Below are 18428 nucleotides of genomic sequence, written 5' to 3' on the forward strand. Positions count from 1 at the left end.
GGGGGACACGAGATGCACAAGATTGTGATGTCCAGTTTGCTGTGTTGCCTCCCTACAGCCTATATCAGTGCTTTTTTTTAACTACTGTGTCTTTGCCACAGGACCTATATGAGTACTTTCTTTTAGTGAGGGATATTGTTTTCTATGTTACCATCAATGCCACGTCTCTTGTTAAGGAAGTGAATTATTCAAGGAAGCATGGCTTTTAAATTAAGCAAATTTCTATCAAACTTTCCAATTTGAGATGGGCAATGAATTTCCCCTTCGAATGCTGATCTTTTATTGATGATAATTCTGCTCCCAAGTATAATGTAATCTAAAGGCACTGGACACTCAGTCCTCTCCATCTTAACAGCAGATAGCAGTGACAAATTGATGCCATGGTGTTTCTCTCCTGCTGTCTTAGCATAAAGCGGGCAAATGATGTTCCACCCGCAGAATTCAATTTCACAGTTCAGTTGGGTCCTTGATTACTCTGCCAAATTCAGATTAATGTGCATTTAACGAACATGGATCGGGGGACTCCTGGCAGACAGCCAGCAGTGGTGCTAGCAATTGATAGCAGTGTTGCGTTTTATGTCCTGTCCATCCCCAAGCACTGCTGGTGAAAGTGATTGATTAAATGAATCAGTGGCTGTAATTATTTGCAATTGTGATACATCATGAGGCAGTGTCTCAGGCCTTCCATTGAGACCGTGTACATTTTGTCATAAAGAGGTTAGACCTTGTCGGTAGGGATTATTGGGTTTGCGGCAAGCTGTTAAGGTTTCAGAAAGAACATGAGCATAATTGGATTATCCGTTAGTTTTTTTTGTGTTATAGGTGGATTATGAAAAACTGCAAAGGGGTGTAAGTCCTCAGATGACTTGGTCAGACACCTATCCGCGAGGCCCATCCAAACTACCTCAGTGTCCAACCAACCCCATCTACGCAACATCTAGCCATTATTTTCCATCTTCATACTGCAAAACATCTCAGTATCACAATACGCCACCGCCTCCTCAGTCGAATTTTCAGTACGTTAACCAAGGTGCTTATCAGTATCCAAGCTGGAGTTCATCGACGCAGCAGCAGCCCACACGCGTGTCCCACGAGCAGTTCAGGGCTGCCCTGCAACTTGTCGTCAACGCAGGCGACCCGCGGGAGTACTTGGAAAACTTCATCAAGATTGGCGAGGGCTCCACAGGCATCGTTTGCATTGTCACAGAGAAGCACACTGGAAAACGAGTGGCAGTGAAGAAGATGGACTTGAGAAAACAGCAGAGGAGAGAACTGCTCTTCAATGAGGTTAGAGAACATGTCCTTTTCATATATGAGAACTCAATATGAAATAATTCTCAGAATTTGATTGAGCCAGTGAGATTGATTGATGGATTAAGATTATTTCTCCTTGGTATTATGTGACTAGACGTTTTCCCCGTCAAGTCATATGTGCTAATGCATATTGAGAGTTGTTATAATGCCCTGATACTTAATCCTTTCCCTATGGTTTCCAATTAATAACTAAATGTTTTGAGCTTTTGGAACCAGGAGTATTGTTTTTGTGTGAATATTAAACTGGCAAAGCTATAACATTGGATTGCAGGGGTAGGTTTGCACATTTTAATTTGTATTTAACATGAAATATTCTAGATTGTCATTCAATCAGCGATTGAACTGACAACAGTAGTGATTTCAAGTACCATGGGTGCCCTTTTGCGTTAGTGGTGAAAGCTTAAACTGTACCAGCAGAGAGCTGTTCAAACTGTAAGATTAATAATAAATGAACTGCAAAGGGGGTAAATCTTTAAGCTCTAAGTGCAACGCAGGTCTGTCAGCTTCATAGAATCCGTACAGTGCGGAGGTTGGCCATTCGGCCCATTGAGTCTGCACCAACTACAATCCCAACCAGGCCCTATTCCCGTAACCGCAAGTATTTACCCTGCTAATGCTCCTGACACTAAGCAGCAATTTAGCATGGCCAATCAACCTAACTCACATGCCTTTCGGACTGTGGGAGGAAATCGGAGCACCCGGAGGAAACCCAGGCAGACATGGAGAGAACATGCAAACTTCACACTGACAGTGGCCCAAGCCAGGAATCGAACCTAGATCCCTGGCATTGTGAGGCATCAGGGATAATCACTGTGTCACTGGATTGGAGGGGTTGATTAAAGAAAATTAACCAGACTAAGGTTATTGAATTAAAGAAAATTAAGCTGAACAGTTTTTTCAATTTACTTTTAAACTAAAACCCATGCCCTACTGTCAAATCTGGCTTTCTGCAAATTACTTATGCTACTCAAAACTCAGAGTTGTGGCAGTATGCTGCAAGAATTTTCACATCTATCACTTCTCTGGCTGCCACCTGATGCCTGAGGTCCAGTATATGCCAGGATCTACTTAGGGATAAAAAGCAGAAATAGTTACAGAGGTTTGAAGAAAGGTGCCTGAGCTTAAAGTCTCTTTGAGCATCCTTAACTTTTTTCTGTCCAATAATTCCTTGAACCTGGGAACAGTATGGGAAATAGCTAAATGGAATATCCTAATAGCTGTTAAATTAAATCGATTCTGTTCTCGCTAATGCATTCTGGTAATGTCATGTATTAGTGTGAGAATGTTGGTTCGCCTGTGCTGGCTGCATACGCTTGGAGAGTAGGCTTGAGGTGGCAGTGGGGACCCACATTGGAGGAGTGTGAGCCAGAAGAGATGTCTAAGCGCGTTTTTATCCAAAGTGATTAGAGAGCAAGTGAAACTGTTGAGTACAATGATTGCTCACAATTTATCCGGCTCCAATTAATTTGGCAAAGCCAGGGAAAACATGTGACCAATACTGCAAAGGGAGCAGTGACTCCACATATAACCCTATTTTAAATTGACTAACCTTAGGAGTCCATTATCTGACAGTAATTTGAATGGATAAACCAATTATCATCGATAGAACAAACATTAAATGAATTACGTATAAGTCAGATGGAAGATTGTGATGTAGCAAGCCCATGAAACTTGTTATTCCCATTTTTAAACATACCTGTTCAGAAGGTACTCCCTTTCATGACACAGTGGTTAGTACTGCTGCCTCACAGCTCCAGAGACCCAGGTTCAATTCCTGCCTTGGGTTACTGCTAGTGTGGAATCTGCAAGTTCTCCCCGTGTCTGCGTGGGTTTCCTCTGGGTGTCCCAGTTTCATCCCACAGCCCGAAAGACATGCTGGCTAGGTGCATTCGGCATGCCAAATTCGCCCTCAGTGTACCCAAACAGGCACTGGAGAGTGGCAACTAGGGGATTTTCACAGTAACTTCATTGCAGTGTCCACTTGTCCTACTTGTGACACTAACAAAATAGCGTTTAAACTTTTGCAGCCACAAACATAAATGTGTTTGGGAATCTCTCTTATGTACCCTCTCTCTCACACACACAATTTCTTTTCCTGAACTTGCAACCCATATGGAAAACACATTTCATTTTTAGCAGAAGTTCTATTGGGAGCTTGTTCTTTAAATGTTGAAGCTTTAGTTTTTTTTCCCCACTGGTGCTGCTGGATAATTTCTTCTGCCTTGTTACTTTTGCCTTCCTTTACAATGTTTTCTGAAGGACACACTTGAGTAATTGGGCTGTCTGCATGGCGCTTTGGGGAATGGTCAGGTGTGCCCCCTTTTTCGTTTAAAAAAGGACTTGGTACTCTGGGATTTTTTGTGACTGCACAGGTACGGATGTTACCAGATATTAAGTTGGCAAATTTCAACTATTGGCTTGTAGTAGGGCTCTCATGTGTCCTCTTTACCTTATCTGCATTCTGAATGTTGTTGTAACATTATGAGCATTATTACCGTGAATTTAAAGAAAAACATAATTATATGGACGGCACGGTGATTAGCAGCACTTGCTCACAGCGCCAGGAACCTGGATTCGATTCCTGCCTTGGGTCACTGTTTGTGCAGAGTCTGCACGTTCTCCCCATGTCTGTGGGTTTCCTCCAGGTGCTCCAGTTTCCTCCCACAGTCCAAAGATGCGCAGGTTAGCTTGATTGGCCACGTTAAATCGCACTTTTGTGCCAGGAAACTTAGTGAGGTAAATACATGGGGATAGGGCTTGGGTGAGATTGTTGTCGGTGCAGGCTGGATGGGCCAAATGGCCTCCTTCTGCACTGTAGGGATTTGATTCAATGAGGCAACTTTAGAATGTAATAATTTACATCTTGTCTGTTTTCATGATTTATAATTTGCTCCAGAAATCTATGATATTCTGATCTTGTGCTTTTTTTAAAAACCTGTAGGTTGTCATTATGCGTGATTACCACCATGAAAACGTGGTGGACATGTACAACAGTTACTTGGTTGGAGATGAGTTATGGGTAGTTATGGAGTTCTTGGAAGGTGGTGCTTTAACAGACATTGTTACACATACAAGGTAAGTTTCCAAATCTCGGAATTTCACTGGCTACTTCATCTCGCTGAAAGCTAAAGCATTTTTAAACTATAAACTGGTTTTGCTCCAAACGTCATTAATTACAAAGTTAATACGGTCTGAGCCCTACAAATGAAATCTTAGTGGGAACTGATGTTAGCGATTTGATGTGTTAATGGTAGCATCAAAGGAGCTGCTCCCACTCTCTGCCTGTTAGTTCTTACAAAATATTACTTCAGTAATGAAATACTGGCCAGGCCTGAGTAAAGTGCACTCAATGATATTGTCTCATCATGCTGAGAAGATTAAACTTGATACCAAAAGAGAGAATGCTGGAAAATCTCAGCAGGTCTGGCAACATCTGTAAGGAGAGAAAAGAGCTGATGTTTTGAGTCCAGATGACCCTTTTTCAGAGCTTTGATAAAGTGTCATCTGGACTCGAAACGTCAACTCTTTTCTCTCCTAACAGATGCTGCCAGACCTACTGAGATTTTCCAGCATTTTCTCTTTTGGTCTCAGATTCCAGCATCCACAGTAATTTGCTTTTATCCAGGTTAAACTTGATGCAATTAATTCACTGTAATGAATGTTGGAAATGCCCATCAGCAAACGGAAAAGAAAAGAATGGCTTAGCAGAGTGAATTCACTAATGCTGAGGCTCCAGACCCACTCGAAGAAAGCGCTGGTCAACGTTAGGGGCAGGGCTACAACTTTGTAGTGAGAGTTCTTTGACTGGTGCTCCTTTGCAGCATGACTCCTTGGTGGGACCAGAAGATCAGTTAGATCCTTCATCAGAACTCAGTGGTATGTGTAAATTATACAAGTAGCAAGCTCCAATACATCATTCAGTTTGGACATCAGCTCCTTCAATCCCAGTTTTTTTGTGCGGGCAGGGTAATGTATATATTGCATTAGCATATATAACACTAGGGGTGGGGTTTTACAGCATCGCTCATCCCAAATCCCTCCCGAAGTCAACAGACTTTCTCATGATCCAGCCCTCATCTGATCCAATTCCCATGGCGGGCAGGACGGTAAAATTCCAGCCTTGATGTTACATCAGATCATAATGAAAGGGAGTAGTTGTAGGCCGTACAACTCCTTGAACCTGCTCCACCATTAAGTGCGATCATTATTGTTTGTCTGCCTCAACACCATCGCCCCATATCCCTTGATTCGCTGAGAGACCGTACATCTGTCTATCGAAATCTTAAATATACTCAAAACATAGAACATTCACAAGCCATTGGGGTAGGGATTTGATATGTTTCTCAATCTCACAAGCTGTGGGGGTAGAGAATTGCAAACACTCAACCCTCTGAGTGAAGAGGTTTTGTGGTAGGGAAACAGCCTCTCAATATCTACCCTGTCAAGCCCCTTCAGAGTCTTGTGTGTTTCATTGAGATCACTTCTCACTCTTTTTAAACTCCAGCAAGTGTAAGTCCAGTTTATTCATCCTCATCATAGGACAACTTTCTCATCCCAGCAAACAATCTAGTAAGTCATTGCCTTGCCACTTCAAATGTAAGTAATTCCCTTAAATATGGAGTGCAAAACTGCATTTCGGGTACTCCAAATGTGGTCTCACTGAAGCCCGCACAATTGTAGTTAGGTTCTTGATTAGTAAGGGGATCAAAGGTTGTGGGGAAAAGGTGGGAGAATGGGGTTGAGAAACATATCAGCCATGATTGAACGGTGGAGCACACTTGATGGACCAAATGACCTAATTCTGCTCCTATATCTTATGGTCTAAATCTTCCTTATTCTTGTATTCCAACCCCCTTGCTCTAAAGGCCTGTATACCATTTATCATCCTAATTGCTTGCTGTACCTACATCTTAACTTCCTCTGTCCTTTGACTGAGTATACCCAAGTCTCTCTGAATATTAACGTTTAAAAGGTTCACTTGCAATATCAGCAAACTTAAATACATTACTTTAGCTCCCTCTTTGTAAAGAGCTGAGGCCTCAGAACTCCATTCATTACAACCTACCAACTTCAACTTGCCCCAATTATCCCTCATCTTTACTTCAAAGGTCATAGGAAGTAAGAGCTGGGGAAGGCCATTCAGTCCATCAAGACTGCTGCAGCATTCAATAAGATCAAGGCTGATCTGATTGTGGTCATAACTCAATTTTCCTGCCTGTCCCCCATATCCCCTGACTCCCTTGTAAATCAAAAATCTGTCTAGCTCAACAGTGAATACATTCAATGACCCAGCCTCTACTGCCCTTTATGGAAGCAAGTTCCCAAGACCAGTGACTATCTGAGAGAAGAAATTCCTCCTCATCTCCGTCTTGAATGGAAGACCTCTGACTTTTAAACTGTGCCTCCCTAGTTCTCCCATACCAATTCTTGAGCCACACATTCTTTGATCCATTGACCTGAACAGGCGCCGGAGTGTGACAACTAGGGGAATTTCACAGATACTTCATTGCAGTGTGAATGTAAGCCTTACTTGTGATTAATAAATAAACTTTAAACTTTATTTACTCTGCGCCAATTTGCTCATGGTTCAGGTAGTAATCCAGAGATTGCTTTCTAACTTAGCCCTTAGCTTCTCGTCCTCCCTCAACAGAACCTTTTGCTTAGTCCTACCTATATTGTTGGCACTCACATGAACTCTGACAATTGGATCCTCTCTCTCCCACCCCAAGTTCCTCTTCCACCTGGAGGAAAATCCTCAACTCTGGCGCCAGGCAGGGATCGTAGGTTTCGGGACTCACATTCAGCTACACAGAACAGTGTCCATCCCCCTAGCTATACAGTCTCTGCTCTCCTCCACACAAGTTGCAAGAACCTTGAAATTGTTGGACAATTACAAAGACTGAGGCTCCCCCATTGCTGTCAGCAGGATCCCCATATCTACCTTCCCAATCCTCCAACCATGCTATTGTATTACCTCCAACTCCATGCGTCCTTATCTTGTGTATTAACCTTGTGTATGGCACCTTATTGAAAGTTATTTGGGACAAGTATACTGCATCTACCATGCCTGTTACATCCTCAAAGACTCTAATTTATTTCTCAAACACGGTTGCGTGTAGTAAAACCGTGGATGACTTTGTCTGATCATACTGTGATTTTCTAAGTGCATTGTTAATCTTCCTTAATCAGCATTTTCCCAGAGACTGATATCGAGCTTGTCATTAGCTGTCTTCACTTTCCCTCTTTTCTTGAATACCATCATCATGAGATATGTTGTGTTACATTATTATACTGAGATCAACACAGTGTTTCTCCGTACCAAGGCTGCTCTTATCGATACAGTTAAATCAGAATGGAATTCTGTGTTCAGTGTGATCTTTACGTTGATTTTAGGTTTACTGGCATGCATTTGCTGCACAGATCAATCATCTAAGGACATAAGACGTACATCAATGCAAAGGATGAATTTGTGCCGGGTGAGATAAAAATTTTATGCAGGGAAACCCAGACTTACTTCCCCATCAAAACCCCTCCCTCAATCGCAAATAAAACCTACCTCTGTGAATATCGGGGACAACACAAAACTCCAAGTGCAAGAACTTCAACTAAAGCTTTAGTAAACCAAGAGTAGCAATTACTTTCATAGACTTTCATAGAATCCTACAGTGCAGGAGGACGCCATTCTACCCGTCGAGTCTGCACCAACCACAATCCCACCCAGGCCCTATCGTAATAACCCCATGCACTTACCCTGGCTAATCCCCCTGATACTAAGGGGAAATTTAGCATGGCCAACCCGCACATCTTTGGAGTGTGAGAGGAAATTGGAGCACCTGGAGGAAATCCACACAGATACGGAGAACATGTAGACTGCGCACAGACAGTGACCCAAGCCGGGAATCAAACATGGGTCTCTGGAGCTGTGAGGCAGCAGTGCTAACCACTATGCCACCATCACCTGGCACACAACGTAAGGACTTGTGACGTCTATTTGGGAGGACCTGCATTTCAGTGTTGTCCCTATCTCGACTCAAGGGCCCTGGAGCTTGGCCTATGCTTGATTGATTTTTGTCAGCCAAGAGGGAGTGAATTTCAGGATTGCAAATTGTTTAAAGAGTTTACATTGTTACCACGGAAACAAGGTGCTGCTGATTGTCGCCTTTATGACCATCAATTTTTCCTTTGCTGATAATCAGTGTCATGTTAGGAATTGTCCAGGAAGATATTGGGAATTCTGCAAGTCTTTCCACCTCCTTCCTAGGAACTGGAGTAGTGTTGGTTCGTTCTGTGTAAATGGGACAATTTAAATGTGTGGTGTGTTGGACAATTGACAAAATATGAAAGTGGATTGTACTATGTCAACCGTGCTTCCAGCAGCAATGTGTAATTTCTGCAACGTCTTCTAACCTTTTTCAGTCAACTGCCCGCATTCTCCACTCTGATTGGGGCGGCACAGTGGGTTAGCACTGCTGCCTCACAGCACCAGGAACCCGGGTTCAATTCCGGCCTCAGGTGACTGGTTGTGAGGAGTGTGCACGTTCTCCCCTTGGGTTTCCTTTGTGTACTCCAGTTTCCTCCCACAGTCCAAATAAGGGTTAGGTTGATTGCCCGTGCTAATTTGCCCCTTAGTGTCCCAAGATATGCAGATTAGGGGGATTAACAGGGTAAATACATGAGGTCACAGGAATAGATGGGATTGTTGTCGATGCAGGCTCAATGGATCGAATGGCTTTCTCCTGCATTGTAGGGATTCTGTGATTCTATGAAAATAGCAGAGCGTTACTTAGGAGTTGCTGCCTTGAGTCTATTTTCATCCAGAGGCCCAGGCTAATGTTCTAGGGACATGGGTTCAAATCCCATAAATCTGGAATTGAAAGTGGATAGTGACCACTTTCTATCATCAATTGTCATAAAAATCCCATCTGGTTCACTAACGTCCTCTACGGAAGGAAATCTGCCATCCTTACCCAGTCTGGCCCACCTGTGACTCCAGAGCCCACAGCAATGTGATCTACTCTTAAATGCCCTCTGAAATGGCCTGGGAAGCCAACGATGTTCAAGGCCAATTAGGGATAGACAACAAATGCTGGCCTTGCCATTGGTGCCTACGTGAAAGAATAAAGAAAAGAAATATGTGCTAAGTAGCCCCACATCAAGGAAGAAAACCAATAAAATGTTCTAAATATGGCAGTAGGCATTTCTAAGGGAAGGTGCAAATGTTTTTTAAACATTTAATAATATATTGGGTGGGAAAATCCTGCCTGATGTCAACGGACCTCTGCATGATCCACTGCCCCCCCCCACCCCACCCCGCTATGATTCCTGTGGGGACAGGACACTAAAATTCACCATATTGACTACAGTTTTAACTTTGCAATGTTCATGTTATTCCAGCCCTCATGTTTTCCCTATAGTCAGTTTTTTGAACAGATGGTTTTGTTTTGCCATATGGTTGATCAAGCACACTGAACCATCTCTCTGTGGGTTAATAATACCTTTTGCATTGCACTTCCAAACTCTACTCTGTCAGTTTGATTGAGCTAATGATTTATTTTTGTGATTATAATCCCAAGAATTAGCATTTCTCTGCTGCGTTTTATGTCTTGTGAAACCTGGTGACTTGGTTCTCCCAATTTTACCCCAGACAAGATGCGCAACCATAAAACGTGTTTCAGTTTCATGTAACATTGTGGGCGCTCGTCCTAAGGCTGGAAATTCCCATCCAAGGTTAGCGGAACTTTGCATGGTCCATGTCCCGCCCGCTGCGATTCCATAGAAAATTCCGGTGCATGTGTCAAATCTTATATTTCTCCAGATTTCTTTCCAAATTTTGTTAAGAAGAATTAGAGATTACCATTTGATGATAACTAAGAGTGAAAAGAGTAAAAAACCAATGATAGGTGTTCCACAACAGGTCATTGGATATTTGAATTTGATTAAAATTTTTGACTGGTTCAGTTGTAAGGAGGAAAGTATATTTATTGAGGAGGAGAACGTGAGTAATTATTAAGATTAAAATCAACTCCATTATCCAGGATAGAATCCCTACAGTGCAGAAGGAGGCCATTTGACCCATCGAGCCTGCATGGACAACTGTCCCACTCAGGCCCTACTCCTGTGACCCCACTCATTTACCTTGTTAATCCCCCTGACACTAGGGTCAGCTTTACATGGCCAGTTAACCTAACTCGCACATCTTTGGAGTGTGGGAGGAAACCAGAGCACCTGGAGGAAACCCGTGCAGACTCCGCACAGACAGTGACCCGAGGATGGAATTGAATCTGGGACCCTGGCACTATGAGGCAGCAGTGCTAACCACTGTGCAGCCCAGAAATTCTTGACTAGTTTTTCTGACTGCATAAATGGTCAAATAAGATCAAAGAATGAAACAATATTGCCTTCTATTCATTTCAATTAGGCCGGGGGAAACTGATCCTGAACAAGTCTTATTCAACTTGGAAGAGAAGTAGAATAACGCAAAATCCAACTTTGCTCCCAATCCACAACCCCAGTGTTTTAACAAAAAAAAAGTACTACGTGACAAAGGTTGGGATAGAATTAAAATCATTTTGGACATATGTGTGGACCAGGCTGTGGCATGGCTCATGATAACATCAGCAAGTGGCCTGGAGTGGAAGATATTTTTTCTATTTAGGAGTGAGTAGTTGTAATCACATGTTTTTTGTGTCTTTTGTTTGCAGAATGAATGAAGAACAAATAGCAACAGTTTGCTTTTCTGTTTTGAAGGCTCTATCATATCTTCATTCTCAGGGGGTCATCCACAGGGATATAAAGAGTGACTCTATACTTCTAACCAGTGATGGCAGGGTAAGTAATATTGTTGATAGCTTTCCCATGCTGCTACAATCTGTGTCATAATTGGATGATTCAGTAATTAATGGAACGTCATTAACACAACACTCCACGATTGGCAGCATTAGCTGAACAATTCTGAGTGCCAATAACTACACTAGCAATGAATTTAAGATAATGATTCCAGTTCATAATGTGGCTCATTTAAGCGTGCTAGACATACCTTCATGCACAAGGACCAGTTCTCTGCTGGCAAAGAGAATATATTTAGGCCTTACACCTATATTTAACTATCTGAGAGCTTAGGGAATCTATAGTTTCCTGTTGCTTTCTCTCTGGCAATGCCTTGGCCAATCAGAGTCAAATTACCAACCAGTCAGCACCCTTTTTTCCTGTAGTAAAAATTGTTGTGATAGTTTGAAATTTGGCATTCTTGCATTTGTCCTGATGAATGCAAGATGAAAAGCTTCAGCAACATGCCTCTCTTTTCAGCTTTGAGCAAAGAACAAAGAAAATTACAGCATAGGAACAGGCCCTTTGGCCCTCCCAAGCCTGTACCGACCATGCAGCCTGACTGAACTGAAACCCCCTACCATTCTGGGGACTATATCCCTCTATTCCCATCCTATTCATGTATTTGTCAAGATGCCCCTTAAAATTCACTACCAGATCCGCTTCCACTACCTCCCCCAGCAGCGAGTTCCGGGTACCCGCTACTCTCTCGTCTAAAAAAAAAATCTGCCTCATACATCTCCTTTAAACTTTGCCCCTCGCACCTTAAACCCCTATGCCCCCTAGTCATTGACTCTTCTACCCTGGGAAAAAGCTTCTGATTATCTACTCTGTCTATGCCTCTCATAATCTTGTAGACTATCAGGTCACCCCTCACCTCTGTCGTTCCAGTGAATGATTATTTGGTTAATAGGATGTTAGTGTATATAATAACCAGTTAGAAACCACTGAAATCTTTTCCACTTTTACTCCTAGCATTTATAGTTTAAGTTGTTGGACTTGCAAAAGAAACACCTTGAGGATAATAGTAGATGATAGTTTTGCACAGGAACTTGACTTTACTATTTTATGTTTTATTTTAGATTAAATTGTCAGATTTTGGGTTCTGTGCTCAAGTGTCAAAAGAAGTCCCAAGGAGGAAGTCCCTGGTTGGAACACCATACTGGATGGCTCCAGAGGTCATCTCCAGATTACCTTATGGAACTGAAGTAAGAATAAGGCCACCTGGGGTTGTGGCAGCATGTTTCCATGTGAGACCAGACTTGGTGATGTGACAATACCATGTCTTTAAGAGATGTACTTTTATCATCTTTCTTGTGAGGGGTATGTTTAGAATTCAGCTCTGTTAACATGGTGCTGATTTGTCTGCACCAGGCAGCTCAGATGCAGAGAATACAGGTTAACTGTTTATTTTAGCTAGGATGTGTTTGTTTTAATCTGAGTTGATGCATTTTTTGTTTATTCTTGATTTTTGCCCCTGGGGTTTCAGAGTCGGGTTTGATTAGGTTGATTAGCAAGAGATAGAGTCATTTTATAAAGGGAGGATTTAAGCTTACAGACAAAAGCAAGCCATTTCTACTTGGTTCTGAAAGAAGCAAGAGGTCTCCCCTGCTTTCTGTCTCTCTTCTGTTTTGCAGCTTTCAGAAGACAAGTGTCTCTCTCTGTCTCTCCAGAAGTGTTCAGACTATGACTGTGTGAACAAGTTCAAAACGCACAAGCCTGTGTTGTTTGCTAACTGATGTTGTAGAGGAGTATAAGTCTATAAGAGGAATATTGCTTAATTGGAACTAATAGAGATAGGTTAGCAGTTAAGAATTGTATTGTGTCATATTTAAGTGGTAAAAGTTGAGCTAATTCATTCATTATCGTTAAACTGTATTGTAAAAATAAAGTTTGTTTGGATAAAAGCTTCCTAGTACGTCACTAGAATCACACCTGGAGTGAAACACCATATCCTCCCAATAATGTCAAAAATAGTTGGGGTCTAGTCTAACTTCATAATATCCTTGGGGTTTCTGACAGAAGTCTCTAAATTATAACATTTAATAGCATAAATCACAATGCCTTGTTAAATTTTTAGTTCTATCCGGACTATTGATTCAGGGGCCGTGATCAAGATATTAGATTTTCTTTGTGTGTTTTAATGGATGAAATTAAATTATTTTTCAGGTGGATATATGGTCTCTTGGGGTCATGGTAATAGAAATGGTGGATGGTGAACCACCGTACTTCAATGAGCCACCACTCCAAGCCATGAGGAGAATACGAGACAACCTCCCCCCAAGATTAAAAGATGTACACAAGGTAGAATTTCCAAACTAGTTCTTTCAAATCATCTCGGACAATTTATCTTTCAGTAAGTGGGGCTTGTTTTTAACCGAAGGTGGGGTGACTCCAAAAAAAAACCACTTGCTGTCCTAGGTTTTAGGCTAGCTTTAGTAGAATGATTAGGGAGTTAATAAGGAGGGGCTTTATGCGGGGGCTTTATGCTTCCAAGATGGTGTGGAACCTGCCAATTTCTTGTAGCTGTGCCCAGCACACCCTCTAATTCTATCTTTTACAATTGCTGTATGCTTTTAAAACTGTAACTCTTATAAACTTTCTATCAATGTTCTAATTCAATACCTCATATTAAGTTATCTTTCTCCACACCCTAGTTATAATTATAATGCTATGTTCTGCACCGTCTCCTGTCCTCCTCTATGAACGGTATGCTTTGTCTCGTGTGCAAGAAACAATGCTTTTTACTATATACTGATACATGTGACAATAATAAATCAAATCAAATGTAACGTTTCAGGAATGAGTAGGTCACCAGAGGTGGTGCTGTTATCAACTGCTGCCTAACTTCAGTGGCTGCAATCAGTTGTGCTGCCTTTTTTCTCTGTGTTGCCCTCACCTTTCTCCAAATTTTCAGTCTCAAATGATGCCTTGTCCAGTTGTTTTGCTTCAGGAAACTGCAGTTCGCTCTGTAATTTCAGATGGTGCAATGTGTAGCATGTTACAATGATGCAGTGCACTCTTGTGTGGGCCATTTTGTAACAAGTCTCTAGACCTATTCAGCCTTTTACTTTAGTAGTGCAGTGTCCTGCTCAGTAATGTTCCAGGTAACCCCACACCAGTGGTTATATACGTTAGTTGTTCAGTTTAAAAGACTAATAGTGTGCTGGCCTTTAACTCTTAGAGGGCTGGAATACAAAGAGGGAAGGTTATGTTCCTTGTGACAGAGCTCCGGTTAGACCCCATCCGAAAGACTGCACACAGACAGTGACCCAGGCCGGGAATCAAACTCAGGTCCTTGGTGCTGTGAGGCAGCAGTGCTAACCACTGTGCCACCATGCCATCCTCAGCAGATTGGGCAATGGGCAGTGTTCATGATCTGCCAAATTGCAAAGCATTGGTGGGGGGAGGGGCGGGGGCAAAACAGCGGCAGGAGCGAAAAATCTCGTGAGATGTCCAAATTGACTTACGCTAAAACTCTGAACCTCAAATTTGACAAGAAAAAGTTATTCAATATATACAAATCTGTGATGAACTCTGTAACACCACTTCAGAATCGATTTGTACAGCATTTTCTTAAAGGCAGAATTGCACATTGTGGCATGTTCTGATTAATAATTAATGTTTCTCTTTTGATTTGGGGACGTTAAAGAGTTATTATTTGTACTTCATATCGGGGCTTTCTATCCTGCTCTTGTGAAGTAATATCTTCATTCAGTTTTTCAATCTGAGCATGACTCAAATGTAGAGAGAGGAAATTTAATTGAAACTATGAGCAGTGAATTCATCACCTTTCAGATGAAGGGTGATTACCTGAGAAGTTCAATTAATGTCAGTAATTGAATTCTAGTCTTTTGCTTATCTTCTGTTCCAACTAGAGGTCAACCTTGTCTTTAGGCAAGTATGCAAATATTTAACTTTATTTTTAGGTGTGTAGGTAAATTCCTTGGCCTTGATTGGCTGAATAAACTTCCAATTAAATAGCAGGAAATCATAAATAGTTACAGAATGTGCCAATCAACATGCAGAAACCAGGAATTAATATTCAACTCTGTCAAACTACTTCCAATGAGGAAAAGAAACAACCAAAGAAGTAAAGTGGAATCAATCGGATAAAATATTATTGCAAAATATTTTTAAATTGCCAATTTGCATTCTCCACTAGTTTAAGCAGGTTACTTGTGCGAGTGAAGGTGTTAAGAAATTACAGGATTGATTTTTTTTTAGTGTTGCAAGTCGGCTTACATTAACACTGCAATGGAGTTACTGTGAAAATCCCCTAGTCGCCACACTCCGGTGCCTGTTCGGGTACACTGAGAAAGAATTTAGCATTGGCACAATGCACCCTAAACAGCTTTTAGACTGTGGGAGGAAACCGGAGCACCCGGTGGAAACTCATGCAGACACAGGGAGAATGTGCAGACTCCACACAGACAATGACCCAAGCTGGGAATCAAACCCGGGTCCCAGGAGCTATGAGGCAGCAGTGCTAACCACCGGGCCGATTTGCAAGAAAATAATTAAACTTGTCTGTCCAATTTGATTTCCTGTGTTTGATTATCAAATATCTCAGTCTCTCCGAAACACTGAGAATTTTTAAGTTTGTTGCTTTGCCAGAACCATCGCAGGGAGATGAAGAGATTGGACTAATCTATAAACTTATCAAGCCTTGTATCTGTATAATTTCCCATGTGTTATAATGTAAGCATTTTCACTACGAAGGAAGATTTTAGCCTTCTTTTGATATAGTCGGTGCAATAATCTAGATCGCAGGTTAAAGCCTGAGGAGAGTAAGGTGGTCACTTAAAAACTTCAAAACAAAATATGAGCTGTGAAATGTTTTATGAACATATGTTTTGATGGGAGCATTATTTTCTGGGATGGATTGTTTGACTACTGATGGTGCAAGGCAGGAAATCAGTAAGGGTGCGATACTAATCAGGAAACACACACATACATATATCCCGGCTTGGGTCACTGTCTGTGCCAAGTCTGCACGTTCTCCCTGTGTCTGCGTGGGTTTCCTCTGGGTGCTCTAGTTTCCTTCCACAGTCCAAAAGATGTGCTGGTTAGGGTGCATTGAGCCATGCTAAATTTTCCCTCAGTGTAACCTGAACTGACGCCAGACTAGGGGATTTTCACAGTAACTTCATTGCAGTGTTATTGTAAGCTTACTTGTGACACTAATAAATAAACTTCATATATTTTGTATACATGTAATATATATACATAATACCACACAGAAACACAATGAGAGAGGAAACCACGTACAGGAAAGAAGGCTAGTGATCCAAAGGTGACCTAGAGCAAGAGAGGCAAAAAGAATCAGCCTAGGGAAAAGCAGATTGGAAGCAGTTGAAAGAGAATTGTAGACAGACAGGGATTGCAGAGAGAGGAGCAGACAACTGTGTACAGAAAACAGGAGAAAAACAAAAGCACAAAGACAGGCATAACATTTAAAAGAAAGATTCAAAAATGGAATGAGAGGATGGCGTACAGGTTCAGAGACAGATACACAATGGTATATAGTAACATACTAAAGCTTCACCAGAAAATATGATTTTTAAATGGATGCATCATGGACAAATGTATTTTGTTTTTTAATTACTGATCTTAATATAGTGAACCAACGTAATTATGGCATTTGTGAATAGATGTAAGGAAAAAATCAATGTGTTGTTAATCTGTAAGCAAGTTTCTCTGAGACAGTTGGAAAGTAACGATGAATATTCTCCATCTTCAGACCCTTTATTTCATGTTTTGTTTTCTCCTCACGTGCTTTAGGCTTCATCCGTACTGCGATCGTTCCTGGACTTGATGTTAGTGAGGGATCCTTTACAAAGGGCATCCGCACCAGAATTAATAAAGCATCCGTTCCTCAAACTAGCCGGACCCCCGTCCTGTATTGTACCTCTCATGAGGCAGTACAGATATCGCTGAACGGAGAGAACCTCTGAGCACATCACTGAAATGAGAATTAAACAATAGACGATAGCGCCGGAAAATGTGAATGAAGAAGGCTGAAGGGTGTCACAGTGAAAACAGATTATGACCTTTCTCGAAACTGTGGTTCAAAGATATACAAAGCAAAAATAAAGGAATATGTATCGTGCGTTGTACTCCAGTCCCCTGAGCTGCTGGTGTACCAAGTGCCGCAGTGTAATCAATCAGGCAGTCGTGAGGTGTGTTTCTCATGATGGTGACTTCAATCGGTACCTTCCGGAGCCTAGTTTCCCCGGGAGGTCGGTTTGACTGTCTTTCAACATGTGCAGGGGATGGAATTTGTGTCAGGTTCTAAGGCTCAGACTTTGTAATAGAGTGCAGCACATTCAGGACTCTCCTGCAGAGTCTGGCTCAGTGAAATGTGTGGAATTTGTATTTCTATAAAATGGTGACTTTTTTTTTCCTTTGGTACGCACTTTTTCCACACTAGACGTGCAATGTATTTTGGATTGGATTTGTATCTTACCTACCTTTATTTTTTTTTCCCTTCTCTGAAAAACTAACAGTATTTTGTGGTGCAGTAACTGTTGTGATAGCAATCAGTATTAAGAGAATATTTTCAGGGACATTAACAAGACCTTTACACGGATGGGGGTTTGTCACTTTGTAGGAGGAAATGCTTTGAGTTGCATTCATTAACGAATTTGTTCCAAATTTATTTACTGAAACAGACTTGAGGCACTGCATTGGTCACTAAATAACTTGTTCGTTTTGATACATTAACACAGTTTTGCTTGACCACGTGATATTTTATGATTTTTTTAAAAAAAAAATAATTTTTGCTGCTGTCTACTCGTCAGTGAATGTTTATAACATTAAATTAAATGTGATGTTTGTTAAATGTGGTTGCATGTTGACAGTCATGCAAAGTTTGATGGAAACTTAGTAAGCTATAGTACTGCATTGAGTGACACTTGTGCGCCTCTACAGAGGAAATAAATGATGCTGGTTATTTATTAAAAAAAATTAATGCCTTTGCTTTGCCGCAACATTCACAAAGGGCCAAAATTCCCTGATATCTTACCATCACTGCCAGTGAGAATGGAGAATTTGGAACTCACAGCTGTGGGGCTGGAGAATCCCAGCTGCAGACGAAGTTGGGGAACACCAGCCATTGCAAAATACCTAAATTTGCACTTACAACATTCATTTGTTAGATTATCAATTTTTTATTTTAATTCATCACTCTTCACTCAAAGGGTGGTGAATCTCTGGAATTCTCTGCCCGTTGAAGTGGTGGAGGCTACCTCGCTAAATATATTTAAGTCACGGGTACATAGGTTTCT

At 41.5% G+C, this 18428-nt stretch overlaps 1 protein-coding gene across 8 annotated transcripts in view; it reads left to right on the forward strand.

Annotated features, from left to right (window-relative positions):
• pak5 (p21 protein (Cdc42/Rac)-activated kinase 5) overlaps positions 1-18086 on the forward strand; it is a 209070-nt gene extending 190984 nt beyond the window's left edge. For all 8 annotated transcript variants that reach the window (XM_080200026.1, XM_080200027.1, XM_080200025.1 and 5 more), the window contains 6 exons: positions 823-1287; positions 4256-4389; positions 11016-11142; positions 12222-12347; positions 13309-13443; positions 16924-18086. In XM_080200026.1, coding sequence (XP_080056152.1) covers positions 823-1287; positions 4256-4389; positions 11016-11142; positions 12222-12347; positions 13309-13443; positions 16924-17079 — 1143 coding nt within the window. In that variant the 3' untranslated portion in view covers positions 17080-18086. The remainder of the gene's footprint in view (positions 1-822; positions 1288-4255; positions 4390-11015; positions 11143-12221; positions 12348-13308; positions 13444-16923) is intronic.
• Positions 18087-18428: the final 342 nt, after the last annotated feature.

The sequence above is a fragment of the Carcharhinus amblyrhynchos genome, chromosome 12, assembly GCF_965287045.1.
Source record: "Carcharhinus amblyrhynchos chromosome 12, sCarAmb.v2.hapA, whole genome shotgun sequence".
Classification (NCBI taxonomy): Eukaryota; Metazoa; Chordata; class Chondrichthyes; order Carcharhiniformes; family Carcharhinidae; genus Carcharhinus; species Carcharhinus amblyrhynchos.